At 41.6% G+C, this 21587-nt stretch overlaps 2 protein-coding genes across 2 annotated transcripts; one reads left to right on the top strand and one right to left on the bottom strand.

Annotated features, from left to right (window-relative positions):
• Positions 1–4455: 4455 nt before the first annotated feature.
• On the top strand, positions 4456–9785 carry LOC128735951 (uncharacterized). Its single transcript, XM_053830435.1, has 3 exons — positions 4456–7768; positions 7942–9708; positions 9772–9785. Exons 1-3 carry the CDS (start codon positions 4456–4458, stop codon positions 9783–9785), a joined length of 5094 nt encoding a protein of 1697 aa, XP_053686410.1.
• A 6393-nt stretch (positions 9786–16178) lies between these two features.
• On the bottom strand, positions 16179–17057 carry LOC128735950 (uncharacterized). The gene has a single exon (XM_053830434.1). The coding sequence runs from the start codon at positions 17055–17057 to the stop codon at positions 16179–16181; it is 879 nt and encodes a 292-aa protein (XP_053686409.1).
• Between the last annotated feature and the right edge of the window lie 4530 nt (positions 17058–21587).

Genomic DNA, 21587 nt, shown 5'->3' with positions numbered 1-21587 from the left:
ACAACTTTTGGATGCAACGAACCAATAACTGCCTGCATTCGAACTTTCTCTACAGTTGAAACCCTCTTTGAGTTCGGCGAACCTTCACATAAGTTTGCACAGAAAATATGTAATAGTAGTTTTTTATAAGCATGACTATGATTATATTATTCAATAAGACAACTGTGTCAGTTGAATTTCACAATAAAATAAACAAATAAACAAAATAAACAAAATAAATAAAATTAATAAAATATAGCACATTTTCTTACACATTTAGGGTAACTGTGAATCCGCCTAATAGGGTAACACAAATTTTTGTTTTTTAAACGCGTCCAAAACAATAGCGTCTTCACAAAAATTGTAGAACACACTAAAATAAGCAACTACATATAGTAACTATCTATCTCTTACTGGTTGCGAAATTTAGTGATTTGTTTAAAGAAACCACTTTAAAATCAAGCAAAGCAAAGCCATGGGTGTAAACGTCCTTCAGAACTTGACCCTTCTTTATCGACAGACTTTGCAGCCGGTTATTAGAGTACAGAAAAATTACGGGGCTAGGGCAAAGCTCCTATTAACTCTGTAGCGGCACTGATCAGTCGAGATTCGAAGATACGACGGCTGCCTTGTTAGGCTAGCATTGTATCCCGAAGCAAAAAGCCACTTTAAAATCAGTTCTGCTCAAAAATTCTGAACACGATGTTTTCATTGCTTTCCTTTGTTCTATAAAGTTATTTAGTAGGTTAAAATACACTCTGAAGATTGTTTATCGCTAGGATGCATATGAATGGTAACTAGCACAGCGTTAACAAACAGTTGAATTAAGTTCCGAAGACGTGTCGATTTCTGTATGATCATTTCCAGCACAAAACGCTAAAAAAAGCCATTTTTTACTCGACTATTTTCGATAGGAATTGGAATTTGAATGTGAAAATAGTTTCTTTCTAAACCTAATATTTGACGAGCAACATTTCAAAAGGTCCAATGTGCAAATGAGAGATTCTCTTTGCGTCTCGTCTCTTACGCTTATTACGGCGGCATAAGTGCACTTGAATGCGTCTATTTTGCATGAAACGGTTACTGGTGTTATTGGAAAGCTTATCCTTTAGAATAATTGGGTTGAAATGTATTTATGCCGAATTTGAGAGTTTTGCTTTCTAAAATGAACAATCTGACAAAATTTGGTTCAAATCCGTGAAGGTCGATTAGATCGGATACTTTCCATGACTCTAATAGATAATTTTTAGATTTCACATCTGAATAACTTGAGAACGGCTGGACCTAAGAAACAATTTATATAAGCATTTAGTTCAAAGTGATGCGTATATAATTTGACTCTGTCAGTTTTATGAAAATTACAAATTCAAATACAAATCAAAAATAATATTTTAGTTGGAAACGCCCAACGTGTGTGTGTGTGTGTGTGTGTGTGTGTGTGTGTGTGTGTGTGTGTGTGTGTGTGTGTGTGTGTGTGTGTGTGTGTGTGTGTGTGTGTGTGTGTGTGTGTGTGTGTGTGTGTGTGTGTGTGTGTGTGTGTGTGTGTGTGTGTGTGTGTGTGTGTGTGTGTGTGTGTGTGTGTGTGTGTGTGTGTGTGTGTGTGTGTGTGTGTGTGTGTGTGTGTGTGTGTGTGTGTGTGTGTGTGTGTGTGTGTGTGTGTGTGTGTGTGTGTGTGTGTGTATGCATGTGTGCAGGGATGGTTCCTCCTCAGAAGAAAAAAAGAGAAGAATTTTAACTTTTCTCTTTCTTGCTGAACGCAGTTGTACCGCACACTGTGCTACTCATTGAGGAGAAAGTTAATACACTTTGAATACGTTGATGCGATGCGCTGACGTATGACAACTACGGGTAGTTTTAACATGGGTAGTGCGTTGAGAAAAAACGACGATTGTAGCGGTCATTGTCATCAGAAAAATATTAATCAATTAATGCAGTTGAATCATGATTCTTACATTTAGTATATTCAGTTGAGTTTGGCTGCCCGTGAACGCAACTACATCATATGGTTAGGCATGTCACAACGGCAACAGTGCGAAAAATGTTATTTTGATATGACAACATTTGAATTCCCATGCATTTGCTTCTTGACGCGCACCAACTGGAAAGTCCCATTATAAACAAAGGTAATTCTCCGCTAAGATTCAAAATTTAACGACTTTTGATTGTCTTGACGCCTCTGAGTCTATAGTTGCTGTACGCGCACCGGTTGTTTTGTTTTCACGTTTATTGCTGTAGCTACCGAGAGGACCGGGAGCAAAACCGAAAGTTGCTCATTTAAAGAGCGCATTAAGAAGTTTTTCTGCGGGTCAGTTTTTCTCATTGTGTTTAGTCTGTTTCTCATTGTGTGGATTTATTTCTCATTTCTGAAAGCAGTTCTGCTCATTGTGTTGAACCAAAAAAGTTGCACTTTTTGCACAATGAGTGAGGAAATAACAAGCCTGTATGTGTGTGTGTGTGCGTATGTATGTGTGTGTGTGCGCTTCATTTTCTATCGCCTGTTTCTCAGAGATGGCTAAACCGATTTTTGTGCTATTGGTCTCATTTGAAAGGCAATATAGCCTAATAGATCACTATTGATTTGTTTTTTGATTGGACGTTTAATTTGAAAGTTATGGACAATCGTGTACCACACATCAAAATTAACAATAATTTATAATAATTTTAGCTAAGACAATTTATCAAGTTTCCATAATTTTAGTATCAAACGAAAAGTTTTAACACTGCGAATGTATCTGCAAAATTTCATAAGAATTGGTTTTGCCGGTCAAAAGATATTAACCCTCAAACACTCGCGCCAACTTTTTAACACGGTTACTCGCGCGCAAAATAGCCCCAAACCAAAGAAAACGTGCGCATTAGAGTTTTGACTGGGAAAACTTGGTTTTAGATTTATCGAACTATTGGAAGAGTTTCTTGAAATTGAAAGCTCTATCGTCTGGTAGAATTTTAATTTTAATTAATCCCCCTAAAAGTGAAATAAAAAAAAATATTTTTCTTCAGTTTCAATATAACACATTGACGAGGTCTGCAAAGTTTTAGAGCATATTATTACAAGAAATTTTGCTGAAGACAGCAACCTTGTATCTATTCAGCGAAGATAGAAAAACCTTATTTATTGTACAGTTGGCTTTCGAATTTGGTAACGTTCGATTTTGGCAACAAAAGTATTCGTTTTTGGTAACACAAGATTAATGAATATTATCAATTATTAAATCTAAAATGTACATAATGCTACCTATACTAAATAATCCTAATTGATCTTAAATCTAACTAAAACTACAATTGATCTTAATTCTACTTAAACTATTATTGAACTAAATTTGAGTTAAATAATGATAAACTTAAATCTATTTAAATGATTATCAAATGAATTACCTACTGTAAAATCGACATGTTACTGTATCTAACATCCCTGGTGATAAGAGTGTAGAGAGAAGAGAACTAATAGCGCGCATGCGCAATCCGATAGGGTACTCACTGATAGTGATCATTCTTTGTACATAGTAGTCTAGCCTCTAGCGAATCATTGTATATATAGTCAGTACGAAATATACCATCCAAGCGTGTACATCTCGTGTGATCCAAGTTTAGAAAATTCCAAAATTAGTCCAGTACAGTGGCTGGAAGCAATTATAATTTGTGCCAATCCCGATCTGTTCAGTGATCTTAATTGTCTAGTGGCGACTACGATCGATACCTGTGCATTAAGTGCAAATTTACCTCCATAAAGTGCAATTTTACACTCGCACAGAGCCGTGCAAGTGGCAGTGAATAGAACCATTGACGGAGGCATTGTGCCCCGTATTCCCCGGTGGACTCATCGTGCTGATCAGACTTTCTGGACCGTCGATTTCGCGACGGTGGAAAATCCTTCGAGGACGGAACGGGTAAGCCCCTATCATATGGTCCTTCGAACCGGATCGAAGGTTGCCCCGACCAGAAGGGAACGTACAGCAGGTACGGTGAGTACGCCATTTCGTTGTTCGGCCACGTGCAATAGCTTTGTGCTGACCAAGCCAAGCTATTTTACGCCGTTGTGATTGCACGTAAAGTGAATAAAGGCCACAATAGGCAGCTTTTCGATACGTTGCTTTGATGCAGCAACGGTGTGCTGGACCAGAGAGATTTTGGCGAATAAAATAAATCGAAAAGCTGCTACTGAAAATTGATTTGCGTTTTATTTCATTATATTTGGTGGTAGTGGGTGGTAAGTTGACTCGCGTGAGTGGTATGCCGCGCCGGGAAGGAGCTTTACGTACGATTTACGTACCATTCTCGGGTTTTCGTTCGCGTTAAATTGGCACACCGCGACGGGAAGGATTTTTGACGATCGATTTGTGTCAATTTCGTTATCCGCGTCGTGTAGAAGACGGTACGACGCGCCGGGAAGGAGTCCGTTATCCGATTTACGTACCGTTTTCCGTAATTTCCGATTTGTGGTGGTAGTGAAAAGTGGTTGAAGTGTAGTGAGCCAAGATGTCTACGAAACTGGAGAAGAGGTTGGCTGATTGCCTTACAAAGCGAAAGGCGTTGCTGGTTATCCAAGAGTCCGTAGAGAAGTTCATTAAGCAGTATGACAACGAGAATGACGTGTACCAAATTCCGATTCGACTTGAGGCGTTGGACAGAATTTATACCGAATTCCAAGATCTGCAGGCGGACATTGAGAAGTACGATGACGCTGAAAAATTGGAGGAGCATATGGAAGAGCGAGCAGTTTTCGAATCGAGATTTTGCTCTGCAAAAGGGTTTCTACTGATGAAGCGTTCCACAGATCCGAACCAGTCAACAGTGTTGAATACATCACTAACAGCCAACAATCAACCAGCATCGCCAAGTTTCCATTTACGGTTGCCAAAAATTGAACTTCCAAGATTTGACGGTGATTTCTCTCGATGGCTTTCCTTCCGTGACACGTTCACTTCCATGGTCCATTCCAATGCGGACATTCCGACAGTAGCAAAGCTACAGTACCTTCTACAATCCTTGGAAGGAGAAGCTCATAAGCCGTTTGAGTCAATCAATATAGAAGCAGACAACTATGCACTCACTTGGGATACTTTACTGAAGCGCTACGACAATAAACGGTATTTGAAGCGACAATTATTCCGAGCCCTTTATGATATACCACCACTGAAGAGAGAATCCCCAAAGGACGATTTAATAGACGATTATCAGCGACATGTCAAGGCATTGGCAAAGCTTAAGGAACCTGTCGGCTATTGGGACACTCCGTTGATCAATCTGTTGATTTATAAGCTGGATCCTACAACCCTCCGAGCCTGGGAGGAAAAGACTAGCAGTAGTGACGACGTCACGTACGAGCAGCTAGTAGACTTCCTGTATCAACGGGTCCGAATGTTGAAGTCCGTCGTCACTGATTTGAATCATCGTTATACTCAACCCGGCCAAGTGAAGGTGGCCGGTCCCACACAAACCCAGAAGAAACCATTCAAGATGGTATCCAATTCCGCCACGGCTGAAACCAAATCCTATACTCCGAATTGTATTGCGTGTCCGGAGAGCCATTTCCTTTTCCAATGTCCAGCATTTTCCAAGATGTCCGTTCACCAGCGCCGAGAGCTGGTAACCCAGAAGCGCCTATGCTGGAACTTTTTCCGTTCTGGACACCAAAGTCGGAATTGTACATCCAAGTATAACTGCCATAATTGCCACCAGAAACACCATACCTTACTGCACGAAACTGTAGAACCGAAGGTTCAATCCACATCAGTTGTCGTTTCTGGTCAACCAACCCAACAACCGATTCCATCCACGTCTAGTGCCGCCAAGACCCCCAGATCAGAGAATTCCAACACCCAAATAAGCTTGTCGGTACAGTCGTGTCAATTCACTGTCTTGTTGGAAACTGTCAACCTCCTAGTTATGGATTCGGGCTCCATGTGCAGTTTCATTACGAAGAAATTGGCCAATACACTCAACCTCCGTCGTACGAAAGTAGACATCGCCGTGTCAGGAATCGGTGAAACGTCGAAGCAGATCAAACGCAAATTGACAGCTACTATCAAATCCAAGCTGCTTTCGTACAGTACCACACTCGATTTCCTAATCCTGAAAAAACCTACAGTTTGCCTACCAACTACAGCAACTGATGTGTCATCGTGGAAGTTTCCTGAAGTTACGTTAGCCGATCCATACTTCCATATTCCAGCCGACATTGACATGATTGTCGGTGGGGAAATCTACCACGACTTGCACACTGGCAACAAGGTATTGTTCGGCGAAGGACAACCTGTATTCGTCGAGACCGCTTTCGGATGGACTGTCACAGGAAAGGTATCAATCCAATTATCCGAAATCCCCCGAGTATGTCACCTCACCACTGTGGACCGAAACTTGGAACAAGCTCTCCAGAAATTCTGGGAGTTAGAAGCTGTCGAACCGTGTTCTAAGTTCACAACCGAAGAAAATCTCTGTGAAGAACTGTATGCCACTACCACCACTCGCGATTCGTCGGGTCGTTACGTTGTATCCTTGCCACTCACCCGCGATCCGCTCGTCACTCTCGGTAATTCACGTACCATTGCCGAACGTTGCTTGTTAAACCTCGAAAGACGTTTTAAGCGAGATCCAACCACCAAAGAGGCCTACTGTCGCTTCGTGGAAGAATACAAACGCCTAAACCACATGGTGAAACTCGTGGATCCAGTAGACGAAACCCAGCCACACTGCTACCTGCCGCACCATCCGGTGTTCAAAGAGTCCAGCATTACCACGAAGATTCGAGTCGTCTACAACGCGTCTTGCAAGACCTCGTCTGGATTCTCTGTGAACGACTTACAGTTAGTTGGACTTGTCGTTCAAGAAGATCTACTGTCGATCCACATCCGATTCCGCATCCACCAGATTGCATTCGTTGCCGACGTGGAGAAAATGTACCGGCAAATCCTGCTGAACCCCTCGTGTCGCCGGTATCAACTTATCCTCTGGCGTCCCAACCCAGATCAACCGATCGCAACGTACGAATTACAAACCGTAACGTACGGTTTCGCGTCAGCTCCATTCTTGGCAACCCGTACACTCCAACAGATTGCACTGGACGCAGCCGTAACATATCCAGCCGCAGCCGCGGCAGCTCAGAGAGACTTCTATGTGGATGACTTCCTGTCTGGTGCCGACACTGCTGAATCCGCAATCCGCATCCGCCGTGAGATGTCCGCCATGCTATCAGCCGCAGGCTTTCCACTGAGGAAATGGGCTTCAAATTCTCCTGAAGTCCTAGCCGATATCCCCACAGAAGACCGTGCCTTTGCGGAATACCATGATCTTCAGGATGATCAATCCGTATCCACTCTCGGACTCATCTGGGACCCGAGATCCGATGTGATGAGATTCAAAGTTCAACTTCCATTGCCAGCACCAACTCTAACTAAACGGAAGATCATGTCGTACGTAGCGCAGATATTTGACCAACTTGGCCTGGTGGGACCAGTAATAGTCATCGCGAAGCTCTTTATGCAGCGCTTATGGTCGCTGAAGACCGATGAAGGAGATTCCTACGAGTGGGATCGTCCTCTAGCTCCATCTCTCCAAACCGAGTGGAAAGAGTTCCACGGAACACTTGATACCATCGCCACTCTCCGAATTCCACGTTGTGTATCCTTGGCTAACGCAACCTCATTCCAACTCCACTTCTTTTCCGATGCCTCACAGAGGGCATACGGAGTATGCTGCTACGTTCGCTCAGAATGCGCCGAGAGCGTTCATGTCCAGTTACTGACGCCCAAGTCCAAGGTTGCTCCGTTAGCTAAGCCACAAACAATCGCACGTCTGGAGTTGTGTGGGGCCGTATTAGCAGCCAATGTTTATAAGAAAGTAATCCAAGCTCTTCCACGACCCGCTGAAGTTTTCTGCTTGACAGACTCGTCCACTGTACTACACTGGTTAGACTCCCCGCCATCCCGATGGAAACCATTCGTGGTCATTGGAACCATGTTCTAGGAACCTCCAATCCAGCTGATCCTCTTTCCCGTGGTGTCAATCCGGTCGACATCGAACAACATTCGCTTTGGTGGAATGGTCCGGACTGGCTGTCCCTGCCACCATCTCTGTGGCCCGTGAGCGAGTTGCCATCGCTCGACCCTTGCTGGATGTCAGAAGCCAAAACCAAAGTAGCTATGATTGCTACTGTCGACTCAACGTTCTCCGATCCACTATTCAGCCGATTTTCCAGCTTTAACAAGTTTCGTCGATGTATTGCATATTGGATGCGATATTTTCGTGCTTTGAAAGCAGCCTCCAAGAAGACCACCATCGTACCATTTGAATATTTAACCACTGCTGACTTCCGTGAAGCAGATATCGCCCTTTGCCGACTAGCCCAGCGTGAATCGTTTCCAAAGGAAATTTCCAATCTTCTCTCCAGCGATAGAGTTGCAACGTCATCGCCATTGAAATGGCTGAAACCGAAGATCAGCGTAGAAGGCATCATCCGAGTCGGTGGGAGACTCGGCAACGCTGCTGTTTCCGTAGATCCCAAATTTCCAATCCTCCTTTCGTCAAAGCATCCGCTAGCGATCCTGTTGGTCAAGTACTACCATCATACCCTGCTGCATGCTGGTCCCCAACTGATGCTGGCCACAATTGGCCAGAAGTTCTGGATCATTGGTGGCCGAAACCTAGTTCGTCGCATATACCACCAGTGCCATACGTGCTTCCGTAGTAAACCCGTCTTGGTGCAGCAGAGTATCGCCGACCTACCAACGTCAAGAGTCACACCGTTCGCCATATGCGGGATGGACTATTGTGGTCCCGTGTATATCAAGTCTCCGATACGCAACCGAGCCCCAACAAAGGCATACATCGCTATTTTTGTATGTTTTGCAGTCCGTGCCGTGCACATCGAGCTGGTTTCCGACCTATCTACGGCGGCTTTCTTAGCCGCACTCCGCCGTTTCGTCGCCCGACGTGGATGGATGAGTGAAATCCACAGCGACAACGGTACTGCCTTCAAGGGTGCAGCAAACAAGCTGCACAGAATCTACGAAATGCTGAAATCCAACGAAAGGGATCGGAAACAAATCCTCGACTGGTGCGCGGAACATGAAATTGTTTGGCGTTTCATCCCTCCACGAGCACCGCACTTTGGCGGGCTGTGGGAGGCCGCCGTTAAATCAGCCAAGAACCACTTATTACGCGAAATTGGCACAGTCAACATAACCTATGAAGACATGGTCACCCTATTAGCGCAAGTGGAAATGTGCCTGAATTCCAGGCCCCTGGTTCCAATTCCCACCGATCCGTCAGACCTGAAGGTATTAACGCCAGGACACTTCCTGATCGGAACCAGTTTCCAAGCCGTCCCGGATATCAACTTAAGCGACATCCCGGACAACCGTCTAACTCATTTCGAGCTCACACAGAAGCGATTCCAGCGAATCTGGTCCAGGTGGGCACCAGAATATCTCCAGAAACTACAGTCGCGAGCGACCAAGTCCAGCCCTCCCGTCACAATCACACCTGGCGCTGTTGTGGTGATAAAGGACGATAACCTGCCACCAATCCAGTGGCCGCTCGGAAGGATCACCAAGGTGCATCCGGGCAAGGACGGCGTGGTACGCGTCGTCACCCTGAGAACTGCAACCACCGAAGCTGTCGTCCGACCGGTTGCAAAGATTGCGCTGCTGCCGATGCAGGAGCATCTAGAATCCGTAGATGACCAGCTAGAGCACGCCAAAATTGCTCGAGGCCTTCGTGGGAATCAAGCAGGTAATTGCGGTTCCAATACCTTACAGTAACCTTGTCAAGGCTACCTGGTCTTTCTTTTCCCAGACGATCGACGATAAACAAAGGCGTTGTTTATCAATATCCACTTCAGTCACTGACCCAATTATAGACGACACCCCAAACGTGGCCGACCGACCACATGCTTCTCACATCGTTAGAAGAGATCTACTACTTGAACAACAAGCAGATTTGAATTCGTAGTATCAGTGTTGAACTAGCCAGGCCAGTTCAAGGTGGCCGGAATGATGAATATTATCAATTATTAAATCTAAAATGTACATAATGCTACCTATACTAAATAATCCTAATTGATCTTAAATCTAACTAAAACTACAATTGATCTTAATTCTACTTAAACTATTATTGAACTAAATTTGAGTTAAATAATGATAAACTTAAATCTATTTAAATGATTATCAAATGAATTACCTACTGTAAAATCGACATGTTACTGTATCTAACATCCCTGGTGATAAGAGTGTAGAGAGAAGAGAACTAATAGCGCGCATGCGCAATTCGATAGAGTACTCACTGATAGTGATCATTCTTTGTACATAGTAGTCTAGCCTCTAGCGAATCATTGTATATATAGTCAGTACGAAATATACCATCCAAGCGTGTACATATACTAAACCGCATCTCGTGTGATCCAAGTTTAGAAAATTCCAAAATTAATCCAGTACAGTGGCTGGAAGCAATTATAATTTGTGCCAATCCCGATCTGTTCAGTGATCTTAATTGTCTAGTGGCGACTACGATCGATACCTGTGCATTAAGTGCAAATTTATCTCCATAAAGTGCAATTTTACACTCGCACAGAGCCGTGCAAGTGGCAGTGAATAGAACCATTGACGGAGGCATTGTGCCCCGTATTCCCCGGTGGACTCATCGTGCTGATCAGACTTTCTGGACTGTCGATTTCGCGACGGTGGAAAATCCTTCGAGGACGGAACGGGTAAGCCCCTATCAAAGATATTTCACTTCCAGAATTATGCTTAAATATCAATCAGTGTCTGCGTACATGCTTTACATGACGAAAAAATGATGCCCTCAGTATGTTCATGAAAAAAAGTTATGTAGTTTCGAACAATAATATTTTTATTGCCGTAGGACTACGTCTTACCGCAGTGTGTCAATAACTTATTTACACCGGATGGATAGCTATTGACGGACTTTTTAAACATAAAATGGTTGCAATCGTTGATTAATGATATTTAGTCAATTTCTAAAGCATTTACATCAAATTTTTTCATATTGAAAAAGGGTCTTGATTTTGGCAACATAGGCGACACGCTTTTGTTGCCAAATTCGATATCCTACTGTATATGAATTTGTGAAATCAGTTTTTCTATTTCAGTTCTTTTTGCAATTGTTGTATGACTTTTACATGTACATATTACAAAATTGTACAAATAGTTAAAATACACTTTGTGAATGTATTCAAATTGATCACGATCGGTGAAATATCAAAACTCATTTGATTACGTTTCGGCCTACTGTCTTTTATTCAGCCATCATCAGATACTATTGTCAGAAATAAAACAAATTTTAATTTACCTATTTTAACAAACAAAATGACAAAACTTACAAGGAAATAATCTTATCGCTAACTAAAACAAAACTTTTGTCGTCCACTGTAGTTTCATCTACGACGCTAAGTCCGTCCGCGTCGTTCCCTTTTGCTCTGTTCAAACCTTCTGAGCTTGCACAGGGCGCCGTCGTATGTGTTGGAGAAACTTAGAGCATCCCTGGTGCTGCTAAACCAAAAAAACATCTCGATTGAATATTACAAACGATATGTCGATGATTGTTTTGTGATCGGAAAAGAAGAAGAAATTGATATCGTTCTTCACGAGTTTAACAGTTTTCATAACTCTTTGCAATTCACGTTGGAGAGAGAAACAGACTCGTGCATAAAATTCTTGGACCTGACTCTGGTGAGAAAAAACAACAGTGTAGAGAAATCATGGCATCCCAAGCAGAAGAACGGTCGGTATCTCGACTTCCACTCAGAAAGTCCCTACACACATAAACTAAACACAGCCACAGCCCTCTTTGATCGTGCATTAAAACTAACCGATCCCAAAAAACGAGAGGAAAGCATACAGGTTGCAAAAAACACGCTGCTCAAAAACAACTATCCGGAACAGCTAATAGATCGGACGCTAGCCAAGAGAGTACACTTACTCTATAACACGCTACAAAACACCAGCAACACTGAGAAAACCAAAAGCTATGTATCGCTTCCCTACATTCCATGCGTAAGTGAAAAAGTTGCGAAGGTATTACGGAAGCATGACGTCACAGTGTCCCATAAACCGAATAACAAATTAAAAGACACAGTTTTCTCAAAGCTAAAGGACAGAATATCAAAAATGCAACAAACTAACGTTGTATATAGTGTACCATGTGGCGCATGTGCTGATAGAGTTTACGTTGGACAAACCTCGCAAACTCTAGAAAAGCGTCTGCAACAGCATCAAAATTCAATTCGAACCAAATCATCAATGACCGGTCTCACACAGCATACAGTTGAATCCGGGCATGTGTTCAAGTTTCCCGACACTGCTATACTAGAAAGAGAGAGCAATGAGAGCAAACGACTAAACGCAGAGACACTACACATCAAGCTACGCGAAGGCAATACAGTAAACCTCCAACGGGATGCTCTAAGTTTCTCCAACACATACGACGGCGCCCTGTGCAAGCTCAGAAGGTTTGAACAGAGCAAAAGGGAACGACGCGGACGGACTTAGCGTCGTAGATGAAACTACAGTGGACGACAAAAGTTTTGTTTTAGTTAGCGATAAGATTATTTCCTTGTAAGTTTTGTCATTTTGTTTGTTAAAATAGGTAAATCAAAATTTGTTTTATTTCTGACAATAGTATCTGATGATGGCTGAATAAAAGACAGTAGGCCGAAACGTAATCAAATGAGTTTTGATATTTCACCGATCGTGATCAATTTGAATACATTCACATAAGTGCACGGTGATTAAAACCAAATCATAAAATACACTTTGCTTTGCTAAATATAGTATACCTCTATGTTTGCTTGTTCAGAAACTGTAGAATTTTGATTATTAAAAATACCCTAATTTTGACTCCGAATTACTTGACTATCAACAGACGGATACATTTTAAACATTTTACATTTGCTGATAGTTTTGCTGCAGAAAAACACCATTTTTCCATATGAAGAAACGAGAGAAAATTCCGGTTGGAGTCAATTGCGGTACACCTCACATGCTGCTTGCTTCATTTATGTGATGTCGGTTTATGCTGATCTATTTTCCTAACAATTTAAAGTATTAATGCATTGAATAGTTCTTATGAAATTTTGCTCATAAGTTTATTGAAGAATATACGTTAGTTAAACAACGATTTGTAACTTTATAACAATATGGCATTCAAAAACCTACACGTGTTGTACAAAATACCACAGCGTGACTAACCGAAGGTTAATACAAATTGATGAAATTTATTCAAGAAAACTTTATTGATGTGAAACAAATAGAATGACATTACAGGAAATTATGCATAGTTCAAAAACCTATAAACTAGACCTTTACTACGCAATGTATATGTTAAAGAATAGTATTTCCCCTAACAACTTACTTTCACTTACTCACATTAATAACAACTGACTCCGAAATTTCAGGGAAAAAGGATCTATCAAAATTTATAAGTGCTCCTATTTTGTTCAAATTTTGTAAACTTATTCAATTTTCAAAAATTTTATGTAACCAATAGATGAATTATGTTCCGAAGACGTGTCGATTTCTCTCTTAAATAGCAATTTAGACCGTATAACAAAGGTTCCTTTCACCACTAGGTGGATTAAATCAGGTTTTTTATATAAATACAGTAGGATTTTATATTTGGCAACAAAAGCGTCTCGCCTATGTTGTCAAAATCGAGACCCTTTCTGTAATGGAAAAATTGAGCAAAAATGAGTCAAAATGGGCTAAATATAAACAATTAATGATTTATCTACGATTGCAACAATTTTATACTCAAATAGCCCGACAAGAGCGTCAGACCGACGCAAGCAAGTTTTTGACCCCATCATTTTGAACATGTACCTATGCAGAAACTGATTGATATTTAAGCATATTTTCGGAAGTGAAATACTTTTGTTGTTAAATTCGGTCCGTGTCAAAATCGAAGCATGCCAAAATCAAAATCCCACTGTTCATAAATTTATATTCGATTTTTGAGGTTAAATAACTCAGGATAGATTTTTTAATGGGTAATACTCATTTTGGGTGCTATCCGGAAATATTATAAAAGTTCGTTGCGAAATTAACGATATCTAAATTATCTAAAGATTATGTTGTTATAAAATCTAAATTATAAAAAAAAACTAAAAAACAGAAGGGTTGTGTTCCAGACACGACCGCGTAGTCGGCGTAGAACTACGTTAGGTTGGTTTTTGCGTAGAAAACTTGAATATAAAGAAAACTTTTTACATCATATTGATCTATACCGGGAGGGTATTTTCAGTAGGATTCTAAATTCAGCCTATTTGCCTCTTCTTTTGCCAATAAAAATACTTTTCCGACATACAATCTTAATATGTTATAACTATTTTCTCCAGTCTGTAACTAATCTGCTATTTTTTATTCAAAGAACGTCAAAACCACCTGTAGGCCGAAAAAATAGATGTCATCGCTTAATGGGCTGAAAATACCCTCCCGTGCTCTATAGCGTAAATGGCGTAAAGTGAGAAAAACCAAAATGCTTAATAATATTAGTATGTTGCATAATAAATTGTATCGTATTTTTGGTAGGTGAGTTATTTATTAATTATTAATCGGAGTATTTCAAAATATAAATCTCCCTTACGCACCCAGCTCTTAACAAAATTCTAGAAGAAAATTTAAATCATTCAAAATAATATGTTACCGTCAAACGGGGTAACTTGCAACAGTTCTCAACTATGAGTGCAAGTTAAAACTTATCTGTAGTACATTTGAGAACATTTAATTAATACAAAGTTATTAGGTCTAGGATAGAACAATTTCACATATTGAGCAAAAATATGCGATCAATAATGGCTGTTGTAGAATGTTTTAACTAATTTGTTACTAGTAACTCCCTAAACGGGGTAACTTGCAACAAGCAATATTTTTTTGAAATTTAACGAATTTAATGATTTATATGAGTTTCCTTTGACTTGAATTTGCAAATGATAATCCGACTTGCGATTTTTCAAGCTTTTGCTATGAATATATGCATAAATGTCCTATGTTACGTTAGTGAAAATAATTTATAAGCCTCATAATGGAAATTACGAATTAAACTTTTTATATTATTTATGCAGTTGATATTCCGTGCCTGGATGTAATAGAGCTGCCTTCTTTAAGGGCCATTCACATATTACGTAACGCACTTAGGGGAACGGTAGTTGTGTGACAACGCATTACACGTCGTAAATCCACTATGCAAAATCGCGTCACGAAATGGAGCGGGGGAGTTAAAAATCATAGATATCTTGGTTACGTAATATATGAACGTTCATTACGTTACGAGTGATCCTAATTAAACAGTATCATATTGCTGGTCGATTTCTCTCAGTGAGGATATTTTCTTTTTGACCTCTTCTATGGCCATTTTCAGTATATCCAGAGAAAAACTGGCATATTTCCGACTTACCGAAAGTTACTTACACTGTTCAGGTGTGCTTTAGTATTGCTTGATGCAAAATGAATGATAACTTGCCTCGTGAAGTTAACGGAACACAGTTTTTTATATCTACCAGCTGTTGCAAGTTACCCAGTTTAAGAACTTGTTTTACGAATAATGTGGGAACAAGCAGGATAAACAAAACTAGTCATCATGAATCAATTATTTTGTTTCCTTATTATTCATTGTACAATAAAAAAATATATGTTAGGCTTCTTTTATTTGAATTGTTTGTCGGCGACACAAATTGTACGCGCGGAGAACTGCGTTGTCCGTGTCCCGTGCAGGGTCCCAAACGGCCGAAATGAAGAATGATTACTAGTCGAAAACACAACCGAATGCTTTGATAGTCGAAATATATATTGAATCTTTGTGGCAGGAACAACCAGCCGAGAGCCAGTGAAAAAACCTGCATCTTTTCGCTGCGTTACAATATGTTACGTGTTGCGTGTTACATATAAAGTTTGCTGTCAGTTGTCGAATTATGTCGTGTATATAAGTGTTGCTGGTTATTTAATGTAAATGTGAATTTTTATAATTATAACTAATATTACAATTTCAATATGTATTTATGTAAAGTTTGTTTAGGTATAACTGCATGTATAAATCAGCTTTCCGGGTGGCAGTTGGGCTGGATTGTGACGTTGCTGACGGAACATGCCGCCCCCCTTGAAATATCAATTTCAACTGGAATCCTGCTTCCGAAAAGTGAATGATGTTACGATGCAATTGCTGCATTCTCAGCTGATCTCCAAATCGCGCGCTTAGTTGTTTTTGGACATTCTGGCATTGCGATTGGCTGGTTGACACTCTTCCATAATGTCTGTGGGTTTAGAATCGCTCTGCGGTAACGGACACATATTACGAATTGTACGCCGATAGATTTTATTATCCCCTAGCATAACGTCTGCAACTCTCACACAGTTATCATCACCAACAATAGTCTTTACAACCCGCGCAATGGGCCATTTCGTGTGTGGTAGGTTGTCCTCCTGTACTAGCACCATGTCCTCGACGGAGAGATTCGGATGCTCACCAGGCCATTCTTGGATTTTTTGAAGAGTAGGCAAATACTCTTTATACCAACGGGACCAGAAGGACTGTACAACACGTTGCATTTGCTGCCAGCGGGATAGGCGATTTAGAGAGAGTGAGGTAAGATCGGGTTCGGGAATAGCTTGGAGGGGTGCACCGATGAGGAAGTACCCAGGAGTAAGGGCTTCAAGGTCATCGGGATCGTTGGATAGAGGCGTGAGCGGTCGTGAATTTAGGCACGCTTCAATTTGTGCCACGGTAGTCGTCATTTCTTCTTGAGAGAGAAGCACATCAATGGTTACACGATTTAGGATGTGTTTTGTAGCTTTTACGCAGGCTTTCCAAAGCCCACCAAATGATGGCGAACGCGGTGGAATGAAATGGAATGTAATTCCATCGCGGGTGCATTGAGTTGCGACTTGCTGCCTATGTTGTTGCGAGTTGAATAGTCTTCGTAATTCCTTGCTTGCCCCCACAAAATTGGTTGCGTTGTCGCAATATATATTCAACGGATAGCCACGCCGCGCGCAGAATCGCCGAAGCGCAGCAAGGAAAGCTTCGGTGGTGAGATTTAGCACTAATTCCAGATGAGCTGCCTTTGTGGCCATACAGACGAATACACAGATGTACGCTTTGATAGAATTTTGTTTTCGAGGAGGCGTGATGTAAACAGGGCCAAGAAAGTCTATGCCGGAATTTGTGAAAGCGCGAGCAGGTGTAACTCGCACAGCTGGGAGATCCCATTACTTGCTGTGCAAACGTCGGTTTGTTCCGAAAACATGTGTGGCATTGGTGGACCACAAATCGAGCTTTATTACGTCCATCGATAGGCCAATAGTCACGATGAACAGCAGCGAGAAGAGTTGAAGGTCCCGCGTGAAGTGTTGCTTCGTGGGTATCGAGGAACATGAGATGCGTAAATGGATGATTTTTAGGTAACAGCAATGGATGTTTCCGTCCGAATGGTATAGGAGCATTTTTTAGTCTACCACCAATTCTAATAACTAGCTCGTCTTTCAGCATTAGTGGCTTATAGTACCGGAGTGCGGAGTTTCTGCTAATTGGCAACTGAGTGCTAAGTCTTTCATAGTCCTCCCGAAACGATGTTTTTTGAATTTGTCGAATAACAATTATTTCAACGATACGTATTTCAAAAGGAGAAATGAATCCAGTAACGCGATCGGTTTTGTCACACTTGCAATTTTTGATAAATCGAAGACAATGAGCAAGAATTCGCAGGGCACTATGCAATGAGTCGTAATTTTGAAGATAATCACGAATCCATTTGTCCTCAAGAACAGTACACACTGTCGATATGACAGTTGATTTTCGTCTTTCCAGATCCGTTTCTGCTGGACAATTAGTTTTCCAAGACGTCGATGTTTCTGGCCATTCATTTCCAGGTATAGTAAGCCAACGTGGACCGTGCCACCAGAGGGTATTATCGATTATTGATAACGGAGTTAGACCCTGTGAAATATAATCCGCTGGGTTCTCTGCGGACAAAACGTGAAGCCAAGTGGCAGACTTTGTCAGCTCCTGAATTTTTGAAACACGGTTGGCAACGAATAATACCCAGGACGAAGGCTGACCTGAGATCCAATGCAGTGTTATCGTAGAATCTGACCACAGGTACACTGGACAATGGATTCCTATGCTTTCAGAAACAGGGTGTCGACTCAAATCCAAAAATAAAATCAACTTGAATCCAAAGAAACAAAGATTGGGAAATAATCTAATCGATCTGTTTTTCCACAAAGCTTAGATGTTACATACAACAACATTACAGCCGTGTAAACATAACAAATCTTGCTAACTTTCAGAACGCTCAAACTAGTAACTTTGCCGAAAGGTGGACACATGTCTGCGGTTTTTTAATTGAACTAAAACAAAAGTATCCTGGAAGTTTCAGCTTATTATCTCTGCTGCAAAAAGTATGGGGTTTAGGAGATGATTCACTTAAGATTTTTGGTACAAAACCATTGGCGGAACTAGGGGGGAACTAGGGGAACCCCCCCTAGGGGAAACTTAACCCCCCCTAGAAAAATTGACTTGGCCGACCAATAAAACGGTCGAAAAAAATTCCGGGGCTATAGCCCCCCCTAGAAATGAGCGCTAGTTCCGCCAATGTACAAAACTGTGCGTTTTGCTGGCCTCGAGGTACGGCAAAAGTTTAGCTAGATATATTGTTAGAAAATGTCCACATGGCAAATATTTTAACCCTCAATGGTGGACAGTATGCGTAGTTAAGACTAAAGCTGGGTGTCATGATATCGGATTGCAACTATCAAGGCTTGAGACCTACATTGACTCGAAGGAAGTTCGGTGGCCGACCGTTCGGTCCGATGACCGTATATGGCAAATTCTTCAACTACAGCTTACGTATACTCACCAACAAATCATAAATCTGATGATACTAGGGACGAATTGAACCGCGCAGTTAGCTTCGAAGTACGATGCTGATCTAACAAGCCAGTCGTGTACGAATCTCGGCTAGGCGGTTTTTGCTAGATAGAGTCAGTAGGACCCCGTAATTTTCCTGCACTCTAACAACCGGCTGCGAACTCTGTCGATAAAGAAGGGTAATGTCTATTGACGGTTTAAGCCCAAGACTTTGCATTGCTTTACTAGAACGAATTCGATGACAGGCTCGAAAGGATTTATGGGGTGCGTACGACTTGAAAATTCAAAACTCTAGCTCCCAGACCGATCCTTAACGGTCGATACTTTTTGGAAGTCATCAATGTACGGTATTTTCTTATCGACTTTGACCACTATCTCGTCGTAAGATCCGCGCAAGGTTATCGAAATCGGCGAAGGCTCGCACTGAGAGGATGTTGCATTTCAACATTAAGCGGTTTACAGCATATGACGTTGCAGTGGAGTACACCAGAAAGCTTGATCAACGAATCGCAGAACAGCAGGAAGAAAGGGAATAAGATGTAAGTGGGCTGTGGAGGATCCTCCATGGCGCCAACAACTACGAAGGAAGTGATAGGCACAACGTGTGGAAGACAGTGTAACAGCTTGTTTAATGTCGAATGCCAGTAAATGACAGATGAGAAGAACTAGGCCAACAGTCGCGGGCTCACTGCGGATCACGTCAGAACAGAGAAACATGTAAGCTTTCTGCGTATTACGTAACCAGCTGAACCAGTCCTGAAGGCTGCCAACTCGCATAAACGCAAATTCTACAGAACGTTAATGCTCCCGGTAACCCTTAACGGACATGAATCATGGACGCTGAAGGAAGATAATCAATGCTTGGGGCATCTGAGTGTAAAATTCTACAATTGGTGAAAACGCTGTAGATCGCGTATAAATAAGTCTGTATCCCACTTTGGGCTCTTGATGTCTGCACTGTGAAGTGCGTGAGGCCTGCCATTGCCGATTTCGAGCACTACAGCGAGTGAAGTCTGACAATTGTACGGCGCAAAACAATAAAAAATCTACGACAAACTGAAAGATAATCGAATCGACACTAGACATGTGACAAGTTTTAATTCAACCGATCAATCTGCGTATATTTTACACGAAATTTGATTCGATTCCAAAGTTGATCAACAATATTTCCGGGTAAATAAAATTTCCCTGATAGCATTTGAAATTCCCTGATATTCCCTGATTTCCCTGATCCAAAAATGAATTCCCTGATATTCCCTGATTTTCCAGGTTTCGCCAGGAAATCGACACCCTGATAGTCTTGTGTTGGTGTTGGAGCCCCGCGTATATGCAGCTTATTCCATCTACATCTGTGCGGTGATTAACTGTATGTGTTGTGTTGTTGATATGAAAGCTTTCTAATAGTGGTAGGAGTTGTGGGTTGAGAGTGCGGTCTAATATTTTGGTATCGTCCAGGGAGAAACGGTGTTGGTGTTGGATGCAGTGCTCTAGTAGAGCAGTTTTGTTTCCTACATCAATCACTGCTTGATCTGTGTAAGCGTGACCAGATTCTATGAGATGTTCTAGTTTGTTTAGGTTGGATTTGTGACCGTAAATTCTGGTTTTAAGTGTATTGCGAGTCATGCCTATGTAACTACCTACGCAGTTGTTGCACGGTATCTGGTAGATAACGTTGTGTTGCGACATCTTTTCGACTGGATCCTTTACTCGAATGAAGAACTGTTTTACTGTATTTGATAAGTTAACTACCAAGGATTGCAGTATCCCCTCGGGGGTACAAAAATCTGTCGGTATATATATGTTTGTGTTTGTCCAAATTCCTCATCCACCCCTTCCTATTCCTGTTTTCCTTCCCGTCCTCATCAGGTAAATGATGACACGAGCAAGATGGGCAAGGCACAAATGTTCCACATGATTGTGAGGAACGTGCTGCTCGAGCCAAAGATGCTGATACCTGATACTCTTCTTCTTATTATTATCGCCATCCCGATTGAATATTCTTTGTTACACTCTGCACCACTGTTGCCCGCACATATTATTTTAAGAATAACTTCGTTTGCCGAACATCAGCTCCCGAATACCCCACAGTTTATGCGACCAAAATCATGTTTTGCATTTCATTTTGAAAATTAAAATTCGTGTACAAACAAAACTAATGTAGAACCAAGCATAGAACTACAGAATACAAAAGAAATCAAAACTCGGAAATAATAACTTATTGTCCTATTCCCACTAATGACTTTCAGCAACACTGAAAGCGATACCGCGTTATATTTTCCAGTCAACGGTTGCTCGTCGCTTTCAGCGAATCAGAAATTGGGTCAATTTTGGGTCAACACCGCGGTTGACACTTGGCACGTCCTATCCTAGGTAAGAAGTACTAGAACATTCCTACTTAGCTGCTGAGAAAAAAGAGAGTAGAGCGAGACTTTACATTAATTCTATGAGAGTTTCAGGTGGCGGGCGAAAACATGTACCACGGTAACTCACATCGCGCACGATTCGACGTACAATGTTTGTTATGGTCCATGCCCAAACGTTTTCGCTTGCCCCTGAAATGGCAAGAAAAATGGACAGTACACCTGCAGAACAGTAAACGATGTCACCCTACCACCGGTGGATTCGGGAGGCCAACGGGCCCCCGCTGCAGTTAAGTATATGTATCATAGTTGTTTGCAAAAAACTCAGAGAATGTGGGATTATTTTAGCCTACCGACACCAGACGCCTTGAATCT

Source organism: Sabethes cyaneus, chromosome 2 (assembly GCF_943734655.1).
Source record: "Sabethes cyaneus chromosome 2, idSabCyanKW18_F2, whole genome shotgun sequence".
Taxonomy (NCBI): Eukaryota; Metazoa; Arthropoda; class Insecta; order Diptera; family Culicidae; genus Sabethes; species Sabethes cyaneus.
The sequence above is the reverse complement of the archived record's forward strand: the minus strand, read 5'-3'. Positions and strand labels throughout refer to the sequence as shown.

Excerpts from the sequence above, each read along its gene's own strand:
- LOC128735950 (XM_053830434.1), bottom strand. The coding sequence starts at position 17,057 with ATGGCCACAAAGGCAGCTCATCTGGAATTAGTGCTAAATCTCACCACC.
- LOC128735951 (XM_053830435.1), top strand. The coding sequence starts at position 4,456 with ATGTCTACGAAACTGGAGAAGAGGTTGGCTGATTGCCTTACAAAGCGA. Across the intron at positions 7,769-7,941 it reads TAAGCCACAAACAATCGCAC|GAACCTCCAATCCAGCTGAT; the intron begins GTCTGGAGTTGT and ends ACCATGTTCTAG.